The 25,159-nt window shown below is 33.5% G+C and overlaps 2 protein-coding genes across 9 annotated transcripts; both read left to right on the top strand.

Moving 5' to 3' along the window:
* Nucleotides 1-4,392: 4,392 nt before the first annotated feature.
* Nucleotides 4,393-9,504, top strand: LOC136200687 (uncharacterized). Of its 3 annotated transcripts, none has more exons than XM_065991110.1 (10): nucleotides 4,393-4,673; nucleotides 4,766-4,898; nucleotides 4,986-5,037; nucleotides 5,120-5,193; nucleotides 5,698-5,799; nucleotides 6,400-6,543; nucleotides 7,530-7,584; nucleotides 8,589-8,662; nucleotides 8,789-8,878; nucleotides 9,198-9,504. In XM_065991110.1, exons 2-9 carry the CDS (start codon nucleotides 4,774-4,776, stop codon nucleotides 8,868-8,870), a joined length of 708 nt encoding a protein of 235 aa, XP_065847182.1. In that variant the 5' UTR covers nucleotides 4,393-4,673; nucleotides 4,766-4,773; the 3' UTR covers nucleotides 8,871-8,878; nucleotides 9,198-9,504. The 3 variants fall into 3 exon arrangements, 2 of the variants coding, with proteins under 2 accessions (XP_065847182.1, XP_065847181.1); XM_065991109.1 differs by having other exon boundaries at nucleotides 4,769-4,898; XR_010673441.1 differs by lacking the exon at nucleotides 8,589-8,662 and having other exon boundaries at nucleotides 4,769-4,898; nucleotides 8,663-8,878.
* Nucleotides 9,505-11,817: 2,313 nt separating this feature from the next.
* On the top strand, nucleotides 11,818-24,943 carry LOC136234718 (uncharacterized). 6 transcript variants are annotated; one of them, XR_010691447.1, is made up of 10 exons: nucleotides 11,818-12,118; nucleotides 13,093-13,244; nucleotides 13,340-13,391; nucleotides 14,110-14,183; nucleotides 14,552-14,641; nucleotides 17,681-17,839; nucleotides 20,833-20,964; nucleotides 21,586-21,637; nucleotides 23,723-23,796; nucleotides 23,913-23,927. XR_010691447.1 is itself a non-coding variant. In XM_066024193.1 (10 exons), the coding sequence occupies exons 2-9, from the start codon at nucleotides 13,120-13,122 to the stop codon at nucleotides 23,992-23,994; spliced, it is 708 nt and encodes a 235-aa protein (XP_065880265.1). In that variant the 5' UTR covers nucleotides 11,818-12,118; nucleotides 13,093-13,119; the 3' UTR covers nucleotides 23,995-24,002; nucleotides 24,147-24,943. The 6 variants fall into 6 exon arrangements, 5 of the variants coding, with proteins under 5 accessions (XP_065880265.1, XP_065880267.1, XP_065880264.1 ...); XM_066024193.1 differs by lacking the exon at nucleotides 20,833-20,964 and adding an exon at nucleotides 24,147-24,943 and having other exon boundaries at nucleotides 23,913-24,002; XM_066024195.1 differs by lacking the exon at nucleotides 20,833-20,964 and adding an exon at nucleotides 24,150-24,943 and having other exon boundaries at nucleotides 23,916-24,002.
* The last annotated feature ends 216 nt before the right edge of the window (nucleotides 24,944-25,159 follow it).

Here is a 25,159-nt window from a genome sequence, read left to right on the forward strand (position 1 = left end):
AAAGCATAGAAGACAGCGCAAATTTTTGTTTGACAAATGACTTACCCCAAAATTCCTACAGTTGAAATATCTTCTCCCTGGGTTTGAATTGCTCCAAGAAGTCGAAGGAGGTGCTTGGTTTCCACAGTGGCAAATCCATCCTCCCCCAAAGTTCTGTACATTTTGCACAGAGGATGAAGAAGGCATCTTGGGTCTTTTTTTTGGGTTTCGCAGCCTATTGCCCTTGCGTTGCGTGTTTTACAAGTGAACTCCCACGATTTTTGAAGATTAGGGTTTTTCCTTGTGTTGCAGGTCTCGTGATGAAGAAGAACAATGGATGAACGAGGAAGACATACTACCAGATGAAATAGGAGAGATGAGAGAGGAGAGAGAGTTCATATGTTTTATAAGTTTTTTGAGGGAAATAGGAAAGGGGTATAAAGGTCTTTTTGTTTTGGGTGGGACACGTTTTTAATAAGCTGAAAGGGCAAAATGATGACGTGGCAGCGTTGACCTTCGTTGACCAGTCATAATAACCGGGTGTATACTTTAGTGAGAGGTCACCTGAAGTTTGTACACTTTAGTGTGTAAAATTAAAGATTGTACACCAAAGTGTGATAAGAGGTAAAGGTTGTATACCACGTATATAATTTACCCTTTGTTTGAGTCTAAGGATTACTTATACCTAGTAATACATTTGAGACGAAATAGGTGACACTAGCTAAATCCATTCATCTCGCTAGTCGGGTCCCAATCCTAATGAACTCATTCACCGGATCCATGTAAATGCGTATATATCGGAATACCTAAAGCTTATCAGTTCAGTTTTCTGTTCATGAACAAAATACATTGTTAAATGCAAGTCTCAACAGTATTATGTTAATCCCTTAAAGATAATACTTGACTCGGGACAATTTAACTTTATCAACTAATTAGTTAGAATCATACGGTATAGTCTCACTTCATGCTTGTATGAACACTTTATGATTACTTTTTATAAACTTGAGATTTCCTTTTATTTAACTTATTTAGTTGTGATAAAAGATTAATGCCTTTATATAGTTAAACATATTATATATCATAAATCGAATGATTCAGAAACGAACAATTCATTTACAAATACTTTATACACAAACTGATCTTTACCAAAGATAGATGAAAATGGTAAACTAATTAATTAGATCCAAAAATTAATATATGAAAAAGATAGATAAAAATAGGTAAAAAAAGTACCATGAAATTTATGATTATTCTGATTTTGGTGTATTGAATGTTTGATTCTTCATTTCAACATATCAAATCTTCGATTTTTTAGTTTTGGTCACATTAAATCCTTCAATGACCATAAAAGCCGGCTTTTAAAATAAAATTCAGCTATAAAACTTTTTTCATTTCACCTGTCTTTGAAACTTAATTATATTTTTAGGAGTTCGAAATAAATTTATATATATATGATGTACTTATAGAAAAACTATAAAAACCTTAACTTTGACTTCGAAAAGATCATTCACTTGAAGCTCTAAAAGTTTGGAATCAACAAAAGTGGGTTCACTTTATATCGCTAAAAGGGGGTAAATTTCATAAATGGTGTACAACCTTTGGCCCGTTTCACACTTTGGTGTACTACCTTTGTTTTGTCACACTAAAATGTACCACCTTATAGGTGGCCTCCCACTATAGTGTACAACAAGTAAAAATGACCGGTCAACCCAAAGTCAACGCGCCACATCAGCATTTTTCATCCTAGTCATTAGTAAAAGTGGGACCCATAAATTATATAAAAAAATTATTTTATCCATTTCTCCCTTTTACCCCTATCTCTCCATCTCTTCATCTTCTTCCCTCAATTTCTTTCTCTTTATAAATCTTCTCTCTCTAACCCCTCTCTCTCTTCAAAAGATTCAAATCTGTAACCCTTCACTCTCTATAAGCCATGGTTTGGACTGGAAAATCACGTAATAATACATTTGAAAAAAATCAGCTCATTTCTGAAAAAAGGAAATTTGTTTCCCTTTTGCTAATTGATCATTTTGGTTAGTTCTACTACACAAATCTAGAAAACAAAAGAAAACAGTAAATATGCAACAAATTGAAATTACACATTACAGACTGCAGTAGCTGCAATCTCAATGAAAAAAAGTCGCAACTCCTTTGAACCATTTGGTGATGCTTGGACTTGAGTCGCATACGGCAAATTCCAGAGGATATCCTCCAATGAAGTTGGGTTCCATGATTCCCAAATGCATTTGTTTGCTATGTCAATCACCACTGTTAAAGATTCTTGGAGCAAATGGCAAGCACCATGATTTATTTCCTTCTCTGCCTTCAACAAATAACCAGTATCGTCTACACCTAATCAGCCGCATCAATTGGAAATTTCTATCCATGCCTTAGAATCTGTAAATTTTCTATCCCTGCGTTTGAGTCTGGAAATTTTAGTCACGTTTAATCTGGAAATGTCAACAGCGTTTGAGTCTAGAAATTTCAGCGGCGTATAATCTGGAAGTTTCAACCGTTTGAGTCTGGAAAGTTCTATCAATGCGTTTGAGTCATGGTTACCTATTAAAGAACCTAATCGGCCGCACCAACTGGAAATTTCTATCCCTGCGTAGAATATGGAAATTTCATTTCTATCTATGTGTCTGCAACAGATCTTCATTTCTATCCTGCATTTTTCTCAAATTCGTTATTTTCCGTGGTTGCAGAATGAGATTGTTGCACAAATCTCTCCATTGATTTTGGGATTTGAGTATCTTTCTTTGCTTCTTCTTGTCACTGTTAGCTGTTAGCGTAGGTTTACTGGTTTCTTGTACCAAGTTTTTGTCTAAAAAAATCATCCACGACCCTAATTTCAAAAAAAAAATCCATTTGTGTTTGAATCTAAAATTGCAAAGGAGAGAGAAAAAGTTGCAGAGAGAATTTGGAGGAGGAAGAAATGGAAAAGAAAAGGGTATACAAGTAATTTCACATTTGATGGATTACTTTTTGACTTTTAGAGAGGTCAAACTGCTGATGTGGCACGTTGACTTTGGGTTGACCGGTCGTTTTTACCTGTTGTACACCATAGTGGGAGGTCACCTATAAGGTGGCACATTTTAGTGTGACAAAACAAAGGTTGTATACCAAAGTGTGAAACGGGCCAAAGGTTGTACACCATTGATGAAATTTACCCCGCTAAAAGGTGATACTTTATGGCTTCATAGGAATCTCCCTGGATCACTTCATTTGGTTGATAAGGATAGGGGGTGATGGGCCGCCACGTGGATTTCGAATTTTACAATGTCAAATACATATAAAATAAATAATTCGACAAACAAAAATATCTAAATATATATATGTTTATTAATGACATGTACTTGTATAGTTAATTAATACCGACAGTTAAACAAGTTTTAATAATGTTCCTAAAAGGTCGTAAATATTCATTTTGTTTGAATAAAATCGCTAATAGTTTATTTTGTTTTTGTAAAATCCCTTTCGAGATTTGGATCATCATCGTTTTTAGAAGGCAAAGAAACATAATTAAGTCCTTGAAAATTACATGTTTTAAGAATCAGGCTACTAATCATTTTTTTTCCATATTGAGGCCTTAATCATTAATTTCTTTATGGATGTGACTCTTATTTAATTTTTCTGTCGAGTTTGGACGACACACATCATTGGAGCGATTCGACCTATTGACGTGGACAAATAAAAATAAAAGTTTCTTGACTTGAAGTGATATAGAGGAAAAAGTAAATTACAGGAATCAATGTTGAAAGCCTCGATTTGTAAAAGTAATTGATCAGGTGTAAAATTCAATTACTTAATTATACTTTTTGTTTCTTAGAAAATGTTGAAAGGATATTGGCCCTGTTTGGTAAAGAGCGTTTTGGGATAAAAAGAGCGGTTTTGACCAACTTTAGCGGTTTGACCATTGAAATAGCTGATTAGAGTGTTTGATGGAGAGAGGTTTGGGAGATAGTTTTGGGATGAAAACGCTAATTTAGAAAAACCTTCTTTTAAGAGCTTTTTCAATTAGCATTTTGCAATATTAAAATTAATGGACTTCTTTAACCCTAATTATTTTAAATATATTTTTATGTATTAAAAAAAGAAATACCTTTATTCATCTTTTTGCACAAACCGCTATTATCAATCAGATAATTTTTACGAAACAGGTCTACGCAAATAGCTAATTAAATCAACTAATATAATCATAATCAGATAACAGCTAATGTAATAACACAGTTAATTTCCAAACAGGCTATTAGCTCACGTTAAAAGCCATATCAACACTGCGCCGCACGTGTTTTTGAACCAACTAACCCAATAAGGTACCTGGGAATCTGTGCATAATCCTGAAGACGAAATGCAGAATAAATTATAAGTATATTAAATCAGAAGAAGCAAAGAACAACTGCTTTTTTTTGGGGAAGTCCTAAAAATAACCAATAGAAAAATGTACATGCGGGAGAAGTGAACTTTAAGAGCTTCAAAAGGAGCAAGGCAACTGCATCATCGTGATTCGTGAAGATCACTTATGTGATTTGGCTGTGGGAGAATCTTCAAAAACTGTATAAAAAAATGTGATTTGCCTGTGGGAGAATCTTCAAAAATCATAAAAAAATGGCATGTGATGTGCCTGTGGGAGAAATCAACTACTTAATCTCTGGGATTTACACTACTTGTTCGTCATCATTCACTTTTCTCAGGTTCTATTCTTTTTTCTTTTCCTTTGGATTTTTGTTTATATTCGGCAATTTTTTCTAATTATAAGACTTGAATCTTTATGATCGATCAATAGCAGATATAATGGCAATTTCTCTGGCGAATGGATTAAAAAGTTTGTCCTTGGTACTATGTTGCTTAATGGTTGGCACTATCATTTACACAATCTCCATTGATGGACTTCCCTTTCGCAAAGACCTTCTCACACTGTAAGCTTATGCTCTCTCCCCTCTGTTCTCCATTGATGGATTTGATAAATTTTTTTTGTCAAGTTTTCTGTTTGGTGTTGTTTTCAGGTGGATGGCTTCTCTTGTGCTTGATTGTTTCATCAATGCAGTACCGTTGGCGGTATATGTAACCCAACTTTTTATTGCTTTTTGTATATTGGGTGTTTTTGTCTTAGCTAGGTTTTGACTTTTGTACCAAGCAGGCTTGGGTTCTCTACAAGGAAACAAACTCAATAGCTGTAATTGTCTGGATAATTCTTCTTGTGTGCTTCGGCAGGTATCTCTTCTGCCTATGATCTGATTTTTATTGATACAATGAGATAAAGGTGCTCTTAATTGCTTGTTCTTTAGTAGCCATGTTCATCCACTCATTCAAATACTGTCCTTCTGTTTGTAAATTTGAGTTTTGGGGTGTATTTTTTTCTCTAAGAAGTTTCTATCGGTTTGCTTTTTTTTGTATATTGAGTGTTTTTGGTTTTGCAGTTTTTAATTTATGTGCACTTTTGTAGCAGGTTTAGGTTTTCTACAAGGAAAAAACTAACTTATTAGCTGCAATTCTTTGGATAATCTTCTCCTGTGCTTTAGCGGGTATCTGTTTGGTTTGTTTTTTCCCATTGTTTGTTTGGTACTAGTTTTTAGTTTTATCGCAGATTAAGTGGTTTTTGTTACTCGTATTGTATGTAACTTGGTTTTGATGTGGCACACAATAGCTTTTTCTCTTAACTCGCTTCATCTTATGTATTAAATCAATTTTCTTATTTGTTCTTTCAATATTTTCCAGCATTACCACGTGTGCCTACATTTTCATTCAATTTCTCAAATTATCGCCTGAAGAATCTGCTCAAGATCCGATATACCATGTTCTACTGCATTATGAAAACAAGTATGTACACAGAACTTCTAATATGTCTATATTTGCATTGTTTTTCTACGGATCATTAGATTGGAAATCGAATTGATCAACTTATAATAACTTATTTGTCTGTTCCATAGATTGGAGAACTTTAGCTTAAAGTTTTTCGTTTAGATGACTATATGGTTTATGTATTTTTGTAAGAAAGAAGAAGTAGCCCTGAAATAATTTAACGCAATTGAATGTCAAATTTATGTTCTTTAATTCCTCAACTAATCTCAACCTAATGTTATCAACCATGTGGACCCTAAGCAAACTTGGAGGAGGGTGATCGAGAGTGATATGAGTTTATTGGGGATTGAGGAAAATATGGTAGTGGATAAGACAGAGTGGAGGGAGAGAATTTGTGTTGCTGACACAACTTGATTTCACGGTTTTATATGATGGTTCATGTTAGCCGACCCCGAATCATTTCGGGACGAAAGCTTTGTTGTTGTTGTTAAGCTGTTTTTTATTTTATTTTTTATCATCTGTATGTTTAAGAAACACCAAGTTTCCATAACCGGCATGTCTATCTCTCTTTCTCTCCGAATATTTTTTTTTATTTCTCATAAATACTTTACTTTTAAGGAATGTATTGGAACAGAAAAGGAAACACTCTCCTGTGTTGGTTGCAAGAATTACTTTTAGCATTTTGGGTTGGTTGATGTTGGGAACTTGGATCTACACTATTTCAACCGATGGTTCTTTTTTACATAAAGAGTTTTATACTCCGTAAGTTGTTCTTATTCCTTCAAATCATTTTCCTGCTTTTCTCTAGGTGCATTTCAGTGCTAAATGTTAGATCATGCTGTCAAGTTCTTCTGACTTTCAAAAGAAAAAAAGGCTATTGAGTATTTTCTTTTATTTGTCTGCTTGGGATAGGAATGTTGAAATTTTCTTACTGTTGGTCTTTCCTTTGGACTGCAATAACTTTCCATTGTTGATATAGTAACGACCAATTTTTTTTTTTATTTTTTTTTATTTCCTTTGTATCTCTTCTTTTATTGTCAATATAAAGATGGTTCCCACTTGTTTACTGTTATCTTATATGTTATTGAAACTTGAATCTATCGATGTCATATGTTTGTGTATAACCTAGTTTGTTTTCTTTGAGATAGATTGGTCATCTCCCAAATTTCTGCCATTAACTAAAATTTCACTTGGATTATCCTGGAATTCTCCAATTCCCTTTTACGTCAATTGTTGAATGAATAAGGGAACATGTTATGAAACTTTGTTTGCTAGACAAAACATAAATTTTCAGAAGAGAACAAGTGATGTTGGAGGTCGGTTCTCTTGTCAGCATTTTGAAAGAGAATGAAATTGGTCGAGTGCTTTCTATCCAGCTTTGCAAAACCTTTTTGAAGGAAGATGGAATTTTGATAGAAAACAATTTTGATTAATTCTTTTGTTTTCCTCCTTAACAAAATGATTGCAATGTGTAATAAATTAGGGATATATAAATGAAGGCTAGTAGTAGTTGGACTGCCAAAACTTTCAGGTCATAAGAATTTAATTGGGAGTATTATAAAAAGATTTCTCGTCCAGGTTGGATTTTGGACTTGTGCTTAATTTATAGTAAAGTAAAATAAAATTATGTTAATATTAATTGAATTGCTAAAATTGAAAGATATAATATGCAGATTTCATGAAATCCATTTTCCTCATGACTGAATGCTTAACAAGAATGCTAGAATGTTTTGGCTTTCCATTTGTAGATGGATGGTTGCAACACTGGTTGACTTCTACATGATCAATGTCATTGTCCTTTCGGTATGTAAATTATTTCATTCCATTTCTGCTCCATCTGTATTTGAAAATTAAATTATATCATTTCCTGACTAGATATGTCACCATTACAAGAGAACTGAAAAAGTCATATAGTATACTTGTTATTAGTTGCAGAGCTCGAGTATTAGGGAATAAAATAGTGACACTATTTGTGGTACTGCCCACAGTTTTGTGGATCACAAACTGGCTCAGGAGGCAAGGTTGCCCATGATGCAGGCTAAGCCAGTTTGTGGGCAACAACAACATTAGATGTATTTTTGGTACAGAAGGGGTATTAGGATTCCATAGTTTTGTAGCCACGGGAGAAGAAAAGTAGGTTTTGATTTGACAGCCTTAAGCATGTCGCTGAGATGAGTTTCTTGGAAATTTGCTTGGTTAATGGCATAGGGCTGAAAGGATCTGTCTGTAGATCTAATCTGCTGCTCTAATGCGTCCATGGCTGCTCTGTTCTTCTTGGCATTGTTATTGACCATGAAGGATTGATAATCAGAATAGAGGAAATAGAAGAGAGAAGAGAATAGAATAGATTAGAGAGAGGGAAAGATAGAAGTTTCTATTAGATATTCCATGGCCTCTATAAAGCAGAAAGTACTGCTGAGGTGGCAAAGCTGTCACAAAAAGGTACATCTCTAGATTCTACAGTTGGCTTAACAAACTTAACTAACTTCTTGAAGGAATAACAATTAACAACTTTAAAGTATCAGCAATATACATTTCCCCCCTTATTTCTACATATGTATATACGTGACATCATAGTTATTTATTCTGTATTGATTTACTGTATAGCTTGGATCGTGGTTCAGTCCAATTTAATTTAGTGGTTTAATGGTTTAGATCGAATAATTCGTACGGTGTCTGAAAACCCCAACTTCTAGGCCTTAATTTTCAGAAATATTAATCATACAGTTAAGTATCTTTTTAGTAATTGAATCAAATCCATTCTTTAGTAATTTATCAGCAAACAATTATTTCCTTTTCCTTATCAGGTATGGGTAGCCTATAAGGAATCAAGTTGGCTCAGTGCATTCTTGTGGATAACGTCATTTATATGTTTGGGCAGGTAATGCATCCTTCCTTCATGATTTCGGGCAGGAATCAAGATGACTCTTCTAAGTTCTAAGAGAGGCACTTTGATATTATGCTGAATGAATAAAGCACTGATAGTTTGTTGCTCTAAATTTTTCAGCGTTTGTACTTGTGCCTATATTGTTAAGCAGCTAATGCAGTTTACCTCTCAAGACCCACTCTACCTAGTTTTATTGAACTGAGAGAACAAGTGAGTCGATATACATGTTTTTTACTTTTATTTCAATTTTTGCACTCACTTTTAGTTATTTTGGAGTTCATAAATTATTATCAACTTGCTTATTTAAACATTAAACCTATATTAGTGTTCTTTTTGGAAAGTATTAATATGAATAACATGTCAGGTTTCGTTACCACGGCCTAAATTGATATTTTCCCCAAAACCATAGATCTATTTTGATATCTTATCCCTAAATTTTTTAATTAGTATATGTAATAAGATTTATAAGTATTACAATTAATATTAATCTTTAAAGAATATATATGAGTGATTTTATTAATGATTTCAGGGATCCCCTCAAAGACAGAGATTAAATTCCTCCTAGGTACGAAGGCATTCTTCACCCTGTCCGAAATTATAGTCTGAAAGAACCAATGGGGATGTCACTCAGACTGACATGTTATATTTTATTCTTCCTCAAGTGAAAGTGAAAGATTGTGTATGTATGGTTAAAACACTGGGGTAGAAGGCATGGAACTGTTCATTCCAGCATGCTTTACTAGAAGGCATGTACCAATATTATTATTGCTTAGATCAGAGTTGAAAGACTGTTCCAATCAAAATAATAATTATAATAATAATGTATTTCCCTAGAAACCTGTATTAAAAAAACTGCTCCCATTATGAACTTTACATTACTTATAGATGAATGATGAAAGAGTTGTTTAACGGATTAGGTAAGAGATGTACACCTTATAATGGTAGAGGCAGAGAACAGATGGCCCTGTTTGGTAAAGAGCGTTTTGGGATAAAAAGAGCGGTTTTGACCAACTTTAGAGGTTTGACCACTGAAACCGCTAATTGGAGTGTTTGGTGGAGAGAGGTTTGGGATGAAAACGCTAATTTAGAAAAAGCTCTTAAAATGAGCTTTTTCAATTAGCGTTTTGCAATATTAAAATTAATGGACTTCTTTAACCTTAATAGATAGACTCCCTCTTCTCCTGCGCCAAAATTAATACCCTTATTCGTCTTTTTGCACAAACCGCTATTATCAATCAGCTAATTTTTACCAAACAGGTTTATACAAACAGCTAATCAAATCAGCCAGTCAAATCAGCTAATGTAATCAGCTAACAGCTAATGTAAACAGCTAATTCCCAAACAGGGCCATAAAAGAACATAGTAGTAACAGGGAAACAGGAGCTTGGGCTGTAACTGAGCCGAGCCGAGCTTTGACCTGTTCAAGCTCGGCTTGCTATAAAATTAACGAGTTCAAGTCCGAGTGGAGCTTTGGCCTGTTCAAGCTCGGCTCAGTTCATTAAAAATAAACGAGCTTCGAGCTTGTTTCGACCTCAAAATCCTTTTTAAATTGGTTCATTAATAAAATTATTTATGAGTAAATCTTTAATTATATTTATGAAGTTTGCTCACAAATACCTTTTTAATTGTGTAAATAAAGAAGCGTAAAAGTAAAGTTTGTGAATAAATAAACAAGATGTTTACCAATAGTCCGTCTATTACTCATTTATTTGTGAACGAATTTATCTAATAACAAATTAAATAATATTAAATTTAGATATTTGTGAACTAACACAAAACTATATAGTTTTCTACAAAATTAAAATTTGTTTATAAATGTTCTAATCGGGTCCATCCGCGAGCTTTGGTCTGCTCAAGTCGGCTCGTTTTCAAACCGAACCAATAAATCGTACTCACAAACGGCTCGTTTACAAATCGAACTAAGTCGAACCGACCATCGAACCGTTCATGAACGGCTCGACATATTTACAGCCTAACAGAAGCTGTAGATATGAAAGCATGCGTTACGAGGAATTTGGACCGTGATAATAAAGTTTGAAATTGCATGGTATGATAAACATTAGATTAAAATTGCATCGCACGATAAATAAATATTAGATTTAATATTAGCTTAGGAACAATCTACGTCAAAATGAGATATGATAATGGAGGTATTGAGAAAAGGTTTGATTTATTTGCTTTCACACTCAGTCCTCTCTCTCCTCCACAACAGAAACACTTCCACTTCTCATAAAAGAAAGACCAATTATTATGAGAGAAACTTCAGTAAAAAAATCTTCTGTCCCGAATTTCCTGTGCCCCATTCAAATTTTGACACGTGTCCCTTTAACTACACTTTAACCAAAGTTAAGTATATCTAACCATAGTTAGTAGCAATAAAGTAAGATAAAAGGGACACGTGTTAAAAATTGAATGGGGGACAGGAAGAGGACAGAAAATTCGGGACAGAAGATTTTTTTCCGAAACTTCAAGTGGGGTTTATAGAATTTGATCTTATCTCATAGCAAGCACTCTTGTCTTCTTGCCATATTTACTTGCCACCGCTATCATTTACTCAATCTCAGTCTATTTCTTAGTCGGTCTTTGCTCAACTTTGGCAAGCTTTTTTTTTTTTTTTTTTACTTCGCTTTGGTCATTTGGGTTGTCGTTTTAATGGCGAATCCCTTCGTCCTCTTCCTGAGTTCTTTAGCTCTGAATTATATAGCCGGAAATTTATTCATGAAAAAGAGACGTCAAGTTTAATTTTTTGTTTTTGGTTTGGATTTTATCTGATAATTAAATAATAAAAGATTTAATTTATAAAATAAATAAATATAAAAATAAAAATAATTATTTGTTCTTTAATATTTTGATTTTTTAATACCATTAATGACATAAAATATTTATTTGTTTATAAATTTTTATAAATTTTTAAACTACATGATATAATTGAAAATGAATATAACAACATGATTTATTTTTATATTTTTTAATTAACACAGTTCGTGATATAAATTGCAACAATGTTACAGAATGATTATAAATATTCATTTTATTTTATTAAAATCACTCATTTTTTTTTTATTTTATACTTTGGATGATTTTCAATTACTCCTGCCGCAAATGCTGAAACGATATTCACGTGACATTGCTAAATCCCATGTCACGGGCAATTTGTTTGCCTCTAACCGATTTCAATCCAAGTGAATAACTATATTCCATTCCAACTCAACCCGGTTTATCCCTCGAGATCTCTGCATCATCGTGAATAGCAAACGTATAAAAAAGCATAGATATATTAAATGAGAAGAAGCACAAACAACTACATATGGGAGAAGTCTTCAAGAACCAAATAAATAAAAAAGTGCATGTGGGAGAAGTGCCTTTAAGAGCTTCAAAAGGAACTCATGTCTACTGCTTGCTCTTTAATCTCTGGGATTTACACTTGTTCGCCATCATTCACTTTCTCAGGTTCTCAATTTCCCCTCTTCTTTTTTCTTTTCCTTTCGATTTTTGTTTAAATTTTGAAATATAATAGCATGTATATTTGTCCAATCCATGTTCGGCAATTTGTTCTAATTTATAAAACTTCAATCTTTAAATTTGAACTTCTCAGTTGCTTAACTTTTGCAAAAGTAGAATCTAATTAGCAAGTGTGCATTTGTGCTGTAGGGCTTTGTAGTTTTTTTTTTTTTTTTATTTTCAGCCAAAAGATCTTGAAAACATATATACAGCAGCACTTGCAGTTGTATCGGGAAGAGCAGTGCCAGGTGAAAAACAAATATTAGGGTTAATGCAAATATCTCAAAGGGTAAATTGGGTCGGGTTAGGTTATTTAGGTTAGTTCTTTATAGTTATTTATTTATTATTTTTTTTTTTTGATGAAATTCTGTATAGTTATTTAATTGGGTTAAAAATAATACTCACTCCATTCCATTATTTAAGTCATTCTAAGGTATGTCGTACAAATTAATTAATTTATATTGGTTAACTAAAAAAAATCTCTATCATGTGATGATTGGGGAAATAAGCCTTGTAATGTTAAAAACCACAAGGACCAACACAAAATTTAATGCTTGGATTGAAAAACTAAACTAAAAATTCTTGGAAAATTAGAATGATTTATATTTGAGGAAAAAACTAAACTGCTAGAATGATTTATAAAGTGGAATGGAGGGAGTAATCGTTATCCCACATGGCATGACATGTTGCTCGTGTGGCATTGAGCAATGTGAGTGCATGTCATGTCACCATTTCCAGCAAGAGTGAGACCGAAAATGTTTAAAGTGATTTTACTAACGAAAGAAATGATAAGTGATTCATTGAGACAAAATGAATGGACATTGTTGAAACTTAGATGACCATCGGTGCTAATTACCCGTACTTATACTCCCCACTGTTTCGACATCCATCTTTATGACTGATTATTGCTTCTCTGCTTGCAGAATCGCGATAGATCAATATCAGATATAATGGCAATTCTTCTGGCGAATGGATTAAGAAGTTTGTTCTTGGTACTATGTTGCGTAAGAGTTGCCACTCTCATTTACACAATCTCCATTGATGGACTTCCCTTTCGCAAAGACCTTCTCACCCTGTAATCTTCTCCCCTCTGCTCTCCATTTCCAGGTGATGAATTTGATTAACAGAAGATAATTTTTTTGTCAAGTTTCTGTTTGGTGTTGTTTTTAGGTGGATGGCTATTCTTTTGTCTGATAGTTACATCGATGTACTACCATTGGCGGTATATGTAACTGAACTTTTTATTGCTTTCTGTATATTGAGTCTTGTTTTTTTTCTTTTTTTTTTTTTTTTTTTTTTTTTTTTGTCTTAGCTAGGTTTTGCAGTTTTTAATTTATGTGCACCTCTGATGCACGGACACTCCATAGACCCAGCGTATCCCGTGTCGGATACGTATCCGATACGGACACGGCCGGAAACTCCAGGGACATGGTGTCGGGGCCGTGTCCGTAATATCGGAAAGTTGGACACGCGTCGCGTATCAGTGAAGGATACGCGTGTCCCAGGAAAAAAAAACCTGCGCTTCTTCAAATGTCAAATTAAAACCTGCGATTCTTCAAATTCAAATTATACAGCCGTTCAACTTCACCGATAGTCGTTATAGTTGATAGATTTAGAGAGCCAAAACTCCAAAGGACAGGGGGAATTAATGCCAGAAGAAACTCCTAATTAATACAAAAACTCTCAAACTTCTCCATCCATCTATATAAATAGGCTCCTAATTATTTAGTTATATTACAAAAAATCATATATATAAATATAGTTTTAATATTTATAAATGTGCCCCAATATTTTTAATATTTACACGTGTCCCCCACGTATCCGTGTCCTGTGTTTTATAGAAATGACGTTTCCCGTATCCGTGTCCGAGTCGGATACCGTATCCGTGTCCGTGTCCGGGCAACATAGATGTGCACTTATACACTTGACTCTTGTACCAGGTTTGGGTTTTCTACAAGGAAACAAACTCTATAGCTGCAATTGCTTGGATAATTCTCCTTGTGTGCTTTGGCAGGTATCTGTTCTGACTATGTTCTGATTTTTCTTTGTCAAATCTTAGTTTTTCTGAGATTAATTCTATTCATGTGAGGGAATTTTTGTTGATACAATGAGATAAAGTGCTCTTTGCTTGTTCATTCCTAGCCATGTTCATCCACTCATACAAATACTGTCCTTTTGTTGGGGTGTACTTTTTTCTTTAAGAAGTTTCTATCGGTTTGCTTTTTCCCACTGTTTGTTTGGTACTAGTTTTTAGTTTTATCGCAAATTAAGTAGTTTTTGTTACTCGTGTTGTATGTAACTTGGTTTTGAATTTTTTCTCTTAACTCGCTTCATCTTATGTATTAAATCAATTTTCTTATTCGTTCTTTCAATTTTCTCCAGCATTACCACGTGTGCCTACGTTTTCATTCAATTTCTCAAATTGTCGCCTCAAGATCCGATATACCATGTTCTACTGCGTCATGAAAACAAGTATGTACACAGAACTTCTGATATGTCTATATTTGCATTGTTCTTCTACCGATCATTAGATTGGAAATTGAAATGATCAATTAACATATAGTTCTTGAATGACTTGGGAGTTATAATAAACTAATTTGTATGTTCCATAATTGGAGAACTTTAGCTTAAAGTTTTAGTTTAGATGACCATGTATGGTTTATGTATTTTGTAAAAAAGCAGAACCCCTGAAATAATTTAGCACACTTGAATGTCTACATTTATCAAGCTTGGTTCTGATCTTGTTTGCATAACACCTTACTAGTAATAGGACTTCCAATTTCTGCCATAAATGGCTAATATTTTAACTAACTAACCAGTAACCATTACAATTAACGAAATACAAACAATTATTTCACGTGAAAATCCATGAAATAGTAAAAGACAAAGACTTATTAAATTGAAAATTTGACTAAATTGATATTTTACTAGATGGTAACTATCTTGTTAAGCAACCAATCTTATTATTATTATTATTATTATTATTATTATCTCTGACACGTGTATAACACATGCCCATCTTACCATGTCTTGAAATTTAATAGAAAAATTAGGTTGACAGGATTCGAACCTTCGACCATTTGGTCTAAGAAGCTCTAGTACTACATTAAGGAACCAATTGAACTAAAAGTTTAAACTAATAATTAAGGCCTAAACATAGGTTTTGTTATTATCTTTGACATATCTTATTTTAAATTAGAATTTTACTAAATATAATTGGAAATAACTTGACTTTAATAAAACTATAACATATTATATATATGTATATAAATTAAGGAATATATTAAATTGGAATATTCAATTTTTTGAATTGAAAAATTCTTATTTGCGACAATAAAGACAAAAAGGCATAATACATCCCCAACCCTTTCAAGTTGTCCAAAAACTACAACTGGCCTGAACTTCAAAACGTTACAACTAATCCCATTCAACTTGCTTATTTGGAACAAATAACCCCTCAAATGCCACGTGGCAACGCCTAATTGGAACTTCAAAACGTTACAACTAACCCCCTACTATCACACGCAGCCAATCTCGCTGCGCCACATGGCATTTGAGGAGTTATTTGTTCCAAATAAGCAAGTTGAGAGGGTTAGTTATAACGTTTTAAAGTTCAGGGGTCACTTGCAGTTTTTGGACAAATTGAGAGGACTGAGGATGTATTAGGCCAAGACAAAACATGTAGTTATATTCAAAATGTAGTGAGTTATTACGGTAAACTTAGTTATATTTTAAATTACATATTAATATATTTTTCTTATTAATTTAATCATGTTTAATATATTTAAAAATATTACACGGGTGTAGAACTAGTATATTAAATGATGAAACTTTTAAATGGTGTAATTGTATGATAAATTCTAGGCCTAATTTTTCTCCAGCCCCCTTAACTTGTCCAAATTGGTCATTTTACCCCCTCAACTCATCGAATGTCCTATTTACCTCCTTAACTCCATAAAAGTGGTATTTCTCACCCCCTCAACTTATCCATTTATCCCCCCAACTCATAGAATGTTCTATTTACCCCCTTAACTCCATAAAAGTGGTATTTTTCACCCCTTACAATCCGTTATCGAAGCCTAAATTGATAACATTTTTTAAACGTTAAACCTATATTTATGCTATTTTGTAAGTGGAACCTAAATTGATACTTCCCTAAAAATCATAGGCCTATTTTGGTACATTATCCCTACATATAATGTATTTAACTTGTTTATATTAATGTTCTTGTTATTTGTATTTTTTATTCGTTCTTTCTCTTTTCAACTTTTTTTGCTACTATAAATGGATAAGAAATACCATTTTTATGGAGTTAAGAGGGTAAATAGGATCATAAGTGGTGAAAAATACCACTTTTATGAAGTTAAGGAGGTAAATAGGATATTCGATGAGTTGAGAAGGGGTAAAATGACAAATTTGGACAAGTTAAGGGGGTGAGAAATACCATTTTTATGGAGTTAAGGGGGTAAATAGGATATTCGATGAGTTGGAGGGGTAAAATGACCAATTTGGACAAGTTAAAGGGGGCTGGAGAAGCATTAAGCCTAAATTCTAAATATGAAGTATGGAATTTAATGATATTAAGCTTTTATTATTGGTAATCTTCAACTTAAAACGTTTGGTTAAATATTTTGGCTTACCAAATTAAGTGAATTTTTTACTTGACTTAAATTTTCAAGTGTTGTTATCAAACAAGCTAAAAATAGAAAAACACTTAATATATTAATTTTAAGTGCTTAATGGCATGACTAAACAACCCTTGATTATATTTCCTACGAACTCTAGAATTGCTTCAGAGTTTGTGGTAATATTGATGGCGCTCTGCTACTTGAAAAAACTCTTAGGGACTCACCTGGTAAGAACATATCCAATGGGAGTGCTTGGATGACCACCTTGAGGTGGAGGGTGCTTGGAGTAGTGTCATGCATTGGAAAGACAAAGGTGGTTTGTTTTTTTATGGCAATGTTGCCACTTTTTGGCAACATTGACATTTTTTTTTTCAATAAAAAATACAATTTTAAAAAATAAAATAATGATATGTGGGACCAGAGTAACAACTTTTGGAGTTGCTTAGCATTGAAGTATTTTTTTTTTAATAAAAGTTGTCAAAAGTGATGTGGATGAGAGAGAGAATAAAATATCATATTTTAGGATGATATGTTAAATTTTGCCAACTTGAAGATGTTCTAAGCCATAGATGGGAGAGAGAATAAAATATCATAGAAGATGTTAAATTTTGCCAACTTTTGAATAAATTTTGCATTGGAGATGTTCTAAGCCATCTGTTTATTTCTGTACAAACCGTTGATTGGACTTGGTAAGATATGGTTAGAGGATCTTTTAAAGGTAATATGAATGTAGTTGAGTGTTGAAAGAAATTTTGTTTTAGCTCTCACTTAAGTTGTTTTTTTTTTAATCTTCTGTATGTTAATTAACACCAAGTTTCCATAAACTGCATGCCTATCTCTCTTTCGAATATTTTCTTATTTCTCATAAATCCTCTGCTTTTAGGAATGTATTGGAACAGAAAAGGGAACAGAAAAGCAATCACTCCCCTGTCTTGGTTGCAGGAATTACTTTTAGCATTTTGGGTTTTTTGATGTCGGGAACTTGGATCTACGCTCTTGTAACTCACGATCTTTATTATTTCCATAAAGAGTTTTACACTCCGTAAGTTCTTTTTATTCCAACAAATATTTTCCTGCTTTTCTTCTCTAGGTGCATTTCAGTGCTAAATTAGATCATGCTGTCAAGTTATTCTGACTTTCAGAAGAAAAAAGGCTATTAAGTAATGTCTCTTATTATCTGCATTCCTTTGGATAGAAATGCTGGAATTTTGTACTGTTCATCTTTCCTTTTGCTGATATAATATACCAATTCAAGTGGGTTCCTTTTGGATTTTTGGATTTGGTCTATTCAGATGTACAATATTTCCCCAAATAAATCCAAACTTAGCTCTGACCTCCGGTGGGTTTTGAACTTGAATGGTCTCTACATAGTACATAGCCATGTCATGGGGCATGTCAAAATGTCTCTATGGTAGTAGTTTTTGCAATTTGAGGCAGCTTGAGCCCCCTATCAAGGACCTATTGATGCTCTAGTAATTATATCATCTGGTCAAATTGTGGCTATGATCATCCGAGTAGAAAATAATTAGGCGAAATGATTTACCATTAGCATTTAAGGATATTTATACAATTACAAAATTCTATATAAGGTAGGACAGCTAAACAACAGTTATACAAGAAAACTAAATAGAAAAAAACTAAAAAAGAATGAATAAAATTAACAAGGAATAATTACACCTCATATTCCTATAATTTCAACACTTCCCCTCAAGTTGGTGCATAGATATTGTAAATTCCCAACTTGGATAATAATTGATAGAACTGACTACTTGAGACAGCGTGAGTCATTATATTTGCTAGCTCGATGGTTTGAACTCTTTGTATGAAATCTCAGTTGTGCTAGGATCCAAATTGTCTTTTATTGTAGTTCCTGTCAAGTTCTACATGTTTAGTTCTGTTATGTTGAATTGGATTATTTTCAATCCCATGATGCATTGCATGATACTCAGCTTCAACACTCATGGGGTGATCAAGCTCATTAATAGATAATCCTAGTGTTCGGGACGTGCCAGACACTGGAACGCATTAAGATAGGATCATGAGACTAGGCACGCACGGAAAGGGCATTTAAGGGACCTAGGTTTACAAAAGGTGCTGAGGTCGCCGACCTCAACTGTTGTTGGGCAAAAATTCGGGCAGCAACATTATCTTCATGCTCTCTTTCGGAGCATGAAGATTTAAAATCGCCAAGTGGGTCCCTATGTCACTTTATTAATTTACATTTCTGCCCCTGTGGTATTTACAATTAGGCCATTGCAAATTTCCCTGTTCCATTTTTGTACCCCTCTAATTAAGTGTTAGCTAGTTAAAATGTTAGTCTTTTACGTAATTTCAATTCTAGGGTTTTATGAATATAAATATCCCATTATGAATTGTAAAGAACATCTTTTTTAATCTCTCAAATCAAAGTATATCCCATGGAGGCTAGGGTTTATACCTGTTTTCAAATTGGCGGTTCTTAAAGCTCTTTCAAGTAAAGCTTTTGTTGGTTTAGGGTTAAAAAACTTCATCAATTTCTCTCTCAATCCCACTTTGCATCATTTGATACCAGAGCCAATCGTTTCCTAACCCTAAACTTCTTTGCTATGGTTCAACCTAGAATTTCTCAAGAAAAAATAGAGGCCTATGAAAAGAAGTTTGAAGATTTGAGGCAAAAGATGAAGCACTCAATAGTTGTGAAAGGCGAAAGGTGAGTCGAGGCGATAAGGGAAAAATATCGCCTCGAGGCGAGGCGACCGCCAGGCGACAAACAAAAAATAAAACCATAACTCAAATTGACTAGTTTAACTTCTAAAGTTGTAAAACAAAATAAAACTTCTAGTCTAATACTAAGATCCTAATTCCTAATAACATATCAAACATCATCATCAAGCTCAATGTCATCGTACTTCTCTGCCTTGACCTCTTGCACATACTTCCAACAAGGATTCGTTCTTGTTGTCGCTTTGGATGTATTAGAATTACTCGTTCTTGTTGTCGCTTTGGATGTATTAGAATTACTAATACTCATGTCCAAAAGCTTGCAAAAATTGGAAAATTACACTTGTAAGCTACTATTTCATACACTTTCACAAACTTCCACAGAGTTGCAAACACTTCCATAAACTTGCATAATAGTAGCATAAACTTGCATGAACTTTCATAACAGTCTAAGCAACTTTAAAAGTTGTCACAATGACCCCACAAATCAATACTCAATATATAATTTATTTAATTATAAATATTGTCAACCATGAAGAATCAACCGAGTCATATATTTATTTTTTGTTGTTTAAATTGAACAATATTGTACAAAGTTGTATTTAAAAATAATATAAGTATTTGATAATTTTGTTTAGTTTCATGCATATATATGGTTAAGTAATGGTTACATATATTTGTTTAATGTTTATTATGATTCGGTTTACACTTTGTGTCATATATATATTGTTTGTGTTCTTAGTCTTTAAGCTTTAGATTTTTATTTTTGTTATTTGGTACATTTTATAACTTAGAATATATTGTAAAATGCACCAAACAAAATATTGCAAAATGCAAGTTCATTCCTCTTAAAGATGTGTTGCATGGGTGTTGCTAGTGATAATGTGTGTGGTCTCTGTAAGGGGGTAGGGGAGCATGCGGTGCACCTCTTTATGGATTGTGATTACTCAGCCCAATTTTGTCTTGCCATAGGGATTGACCACCATGTGCCTGTAGCTGATTTATTTTGTGGATTGGTTCGAAGGTTTTTTTCAAACTTGGAGCCTAAGGATTGTCATTTGCTTTGTATGGGGCTGTGGGAGCTTTGGTGCCAACAAAATTCCTTTTATTGGAAGGCTCATTTGCTTTCCTTTCTATTACTTCTCGCCTATGCATGAAATTTTTTCGAGCATTTTCTGAAGGCATCTGAGCCGAATTTGATGTCCGTCTCTATCCATTGTCAAAAGAATTGGGTGGCGCCAGGCGAAGGGGTCCTTAAGTTGATCATTGAAGCTGCGTGTCGCAAGGATCAGGATCGAATTGGATTGTGAGGTATTTTTCGTGACCACTCTGCAGGCTGCGTTCTTGCGTATGCTTGGCCGACGTCTTGCATACGTGTTGGACCTTCAAAGGGCTTTACAAATTATTATGGAGCAAGGATGATCGAAGATTGTTGTAGAAATGGATGCGGAGGAGGTAGTCCGTCTGGTACAGTCTCATCCTTTGGACTTTTATGAGTTTGAGGTGGTTATCGAATTCATGTCATCGTTTGCTTGTTAAATGGCTAGCCAACCAAGTTGCTCACTCTTTAGCTGCCTTGTTTTTTAGTACACAGAAAGGAGAAGATTATAGAAAGAAAAATAAAAGAAATGAGAACAGAGAAGAGTATTAGAAACAAAAACAAAAGAAAGGAAGTTTCTGTGTGGATCGGTGCTATTGTGGCTATTTTGCTTTTTTTTCTTCTATCCTTCCAAAGGTTCTGATGTCTTTAACCTAAAATCTCTTTTATATTTCTTTCTTTTCTGATTTTGTTTTTAAAAAAACTGTAAGTAACCACCTCTGATTTTGTTCTTGTTCTTTCTTTCTTTCTGGTTCTGATATCTTTCCTTGGGATAAAGCTAGTTAAGAATCTTCAAATAAAGGAGAAATTGAAGTAATGCCTACACCTGGGTGTATAACTGTCGTATTATTTATTATAATGTTGAGGATTCATGTCTACATTATAGAAGTGTTTGTGCACATATTCTATGTTTTTGTATACCGACAGTTTGGAATCTACTTTCACAGTTCTAAGTTTGTGTATGCATTTTGTTGCTAAAATATTTGTAGGTGGATGACTGCAACACTAGTTGACTTCTCCATCAATCTCATTGTCCTTTTGGTATGTAAATTATTTCATTCCTTTTCTGCTCCATCTGTATTTGAAAGTTAAATTATATCATTTTCTGACTTCCATTAAAAGAGAACTGAAAATGGTCATATACACAATTTGTTTTCAATTGCATATTTGGTATACTTGTTATTAGTTGCAGAACTTTAGTATTATGGGAATAAAATAGTGACACTATTTGTGTCTTGAGTTTCAGTTAATTAGGACCCTGCTCAAGTTATGTTCTTTTTTTTTTCATCTACGCAGCCATATTTATAGATTAGTCTATCTCATTGCAATGGGATTTGACCCAAGAAGTTAGAACTAGAGTATGCACTACTCAATTACAAATTTTAAACTGGATCAATACATTTTGAGTCCAAAATTGAATCATGGCAAGCCATAAAATGTTAAGTTTGATCCAAGTTTTTGTTTCACTTAAAACCAACTAATTAGACTTCAAACGAATTTGGGAAAATGAAGTAAAATGTTTTATGATATACATATATTATACAATGCAATTAAATTCCAGACACTTTTATTATGAAGTCGTACGTCAGAATATAATTCTGACAATGATTGATAATCAGAATAGAGGAAATAGAAGAGAGAAGAGAATCGATGAGAGACAGATAGAAAATAGAGTGAGAGAAGTTTCTATTAGATATTCCATGATGCCAATACAAAAGGCATGATTATGATTATGATTATGATTATGATATAGGAAAATGCTTTATACAGTATCAGATAGATTGAGATCAGAACTAAGTTGATTTTAGTAAAAGTTAGGGATAAGGTCCAAATTTGTCCCTATCGTTTTTCGAAAAGTGCAGATTTGTCCCTAACATACAAAATGGTACAATTTTACCCCTAACATTTTATCAATACCTAACAGAAAATTTAAATAGACCGGTTTACTGAGAACTTGAAGTGTTCTGGCATCAGGAATGAGAATAGAATTTAGAATAGAAGAAGAAGGTAGGAATTAGGAGAGAGGAGAAAGAAATTTAGGAGGAAGAAGGAATAACTTCATTCATTTTCAGGATACCCCAAAACGTACAAGGATGACCTCTTAAAATAGGAGGGAGGTCACTATGGTTACAAGCTATGTTGCACGGAAACAGAAACGGAAATGGGAAATGAAACGGAAACGGATACCGGGAAATGTTATTTCTAAGAAAAATTTGCTAGGAAACGGTAATGGAAACCGAAAAGAAATGGAAATGGACATGAAACGCGGAAACCCTAATGAAGAAGAGTTTCCGTGCAACATAGGTTACAAGGACAACTGCAATTCTATATAGTTGTATAACAAACTACACTAGTGGCCAAGATAGCATAACTAACTAACTATAGCTGATACAGCCTTAGGGAAAACACAAAACAATAATAGAAATAACTAATTAACCGTTTAAACTACCAATTAAGAGAAAAGCCCAAATCTCCTAATTAGTCCTTAGACTTCTTTCCCTTATGTTGATATGTAACATTGGACTCGTTATTTAACTGCCGCATTGGACCTTTCACACAAATTATGTCTAAAATATTTATTCAGTTACCAAAAAAACCTGTCAAAATTTCAATATATAAGTCTGGCAGATACAAGTTGATCACAAGAAAACTGCCTAAAATATTTACTATGTTATTAAAACAGTTATATGCCAAAATACATGATTGACAAACTTGTTTTAGAAGATCCGATGTGGCAGTCGAATAACTGCAAAATCAGTCCGTTCAAATTTTCTATTAGTTAGGGGTAAAATTAATCTTGTTTGGCAACATTAGTAATAAAATTACACCATTTTATTCATTAATGATTTACGGTATAGCTAGCATCGTGGTTGAGTCCAATTCAATTTAGTGGTTTAATGGTTTAGATCGAAGAACTCGTACCCTGCCTAAAAACCCCAACATCTAGGCCTTAATTTTAAACTAGTGCCATCGGAATTGGAAAAATATTCATCATACAGTTAAGTATCTTTTAAGTGTGTTGTGATTTCTTAATAATTGAATCGAAACATTTTGAAATCCTTTATTCCCTTCTTTAGTAATTTTTCAGCAACTAATTGAAATTAATTATTTGGTTTTCCTTGTCAGGTATGGGTAGTCTACAAGGAATCAAGTTGGCTCAGTGCATTCTTGTGGATAATTTTATTTTTATGTTTTGGCAGGTAATGCATCCTTCATGATTTTGACTCTCAATTAGTTTCATGATTTTGGGCAGGAATCAAGAAAGGCATACTATGCTGAATCAAGCACTGATAGTTTGTTGCTCTAAATTTTTCAGCAGTTGTACTTGTGCCTATATTGTTAAGCAGCTACTGCAGCTTTCTTCTCAAGACCCACTCTACCTTGTTTTATTGAACTGAGAGAACAGGTGACTGAATATTCATGTTTTCTACTTTTATTTCAATTTTGGCACTGACTTTTAGTTATTTTGGAGTTCATAAATTATCATGAACTTGCTTATTTATAATTCTTGTGAAATGATGAAACAACTAATTCTATTTTTTTTTTAAAGAAGGTTGGGTTGAGCTTGATAGAAGTCTAAACCATCCAAATGGCTTACAACATTTTTCAAGTATTCTCTGGTTATTGTTAAGGTTGTTAACGATGCAGTAAACGGTGCATAGTGCGGATAGAGAGTGGTATTGTAATAGATTTGTTAAATATTACAATTAATATTAATATTTAAAGAATATATATATAATTTTGTTGTTAATTTCTGGGATCCCCTCAAAGACAGGGATGAGATTCCCCATCCCAGTCTGGACTTTGGGGATAAAAATATTTCTCATCCGCCATGTGAGGAATTTTTAAATTCCTCCAACAGGAAATCCTGCTCCAATAATGTATTTTCCTAGCAACTCGTATAGATGAATGATCAAAAAGTTGTTCAATGGGTTATCTAAGAGTTGTACACCCGATGCTTAAGGCAGAGAACAGGCAGTGTAGATATGAAAGTAGGGCGTTGTTAAATTTACAAATGTGTTTATGCGAAGAAGATGAGGTAGTACAGAAGAAGGCAAAATGTGTTTATGCGAAGAAGATGAGGTAGTACAGAAGAAGGAAGTTTAGCGACAGTCAACCTACAAGAATAAATCCCTAATTTCGCTTCTCTCTCTTACATGTCTTTACTTCTAGAAGGTGTCTACAACACATTCTGGTAAACCTGTATTATAGAGAATCACCACCCCTTCTTGCAACAATCACCACTCATTATACAAATGGTTCACAGTGTGCCACCATGGATTGTTGTTATAATCAACTTTGTCCTTTGTACCTTTCCATTATTTCCTTAGCTGTAATTAGTTGTAGTAGTCCTTTATTTTTTTAGAATTATCAAGACTCTTACCTCATTCATTTTATTAAGGTTATTTGAGAAATTTTTTACTCCATATAATACATAGAGCTTAAAGATTTTCATTTATCATTAAGCATCAATGGTAGCAACACATGTTATTAGTGTAAGTAGCTCTTATCACCTTCCTCTAGATGAGACCCCGACGCTATTTCTGGTTTCCTAAGTTCTCA

Source organism: Euphorbia lathyris, chromosome 7, assembly GCF_963576675.1.
Source record: "Euphorbia lathyris chromosome 7, ddEupLath1.1, whole genome shotgun sequence".
In the NCBI taxonomy this organism is placed as follows: Eukaryota; Viridiplantae; Streptophyta; class Magnoliopsida; order Malpighiales; family Euphorbiaceae; genus Euphorbia; species Euphorbia lathyris.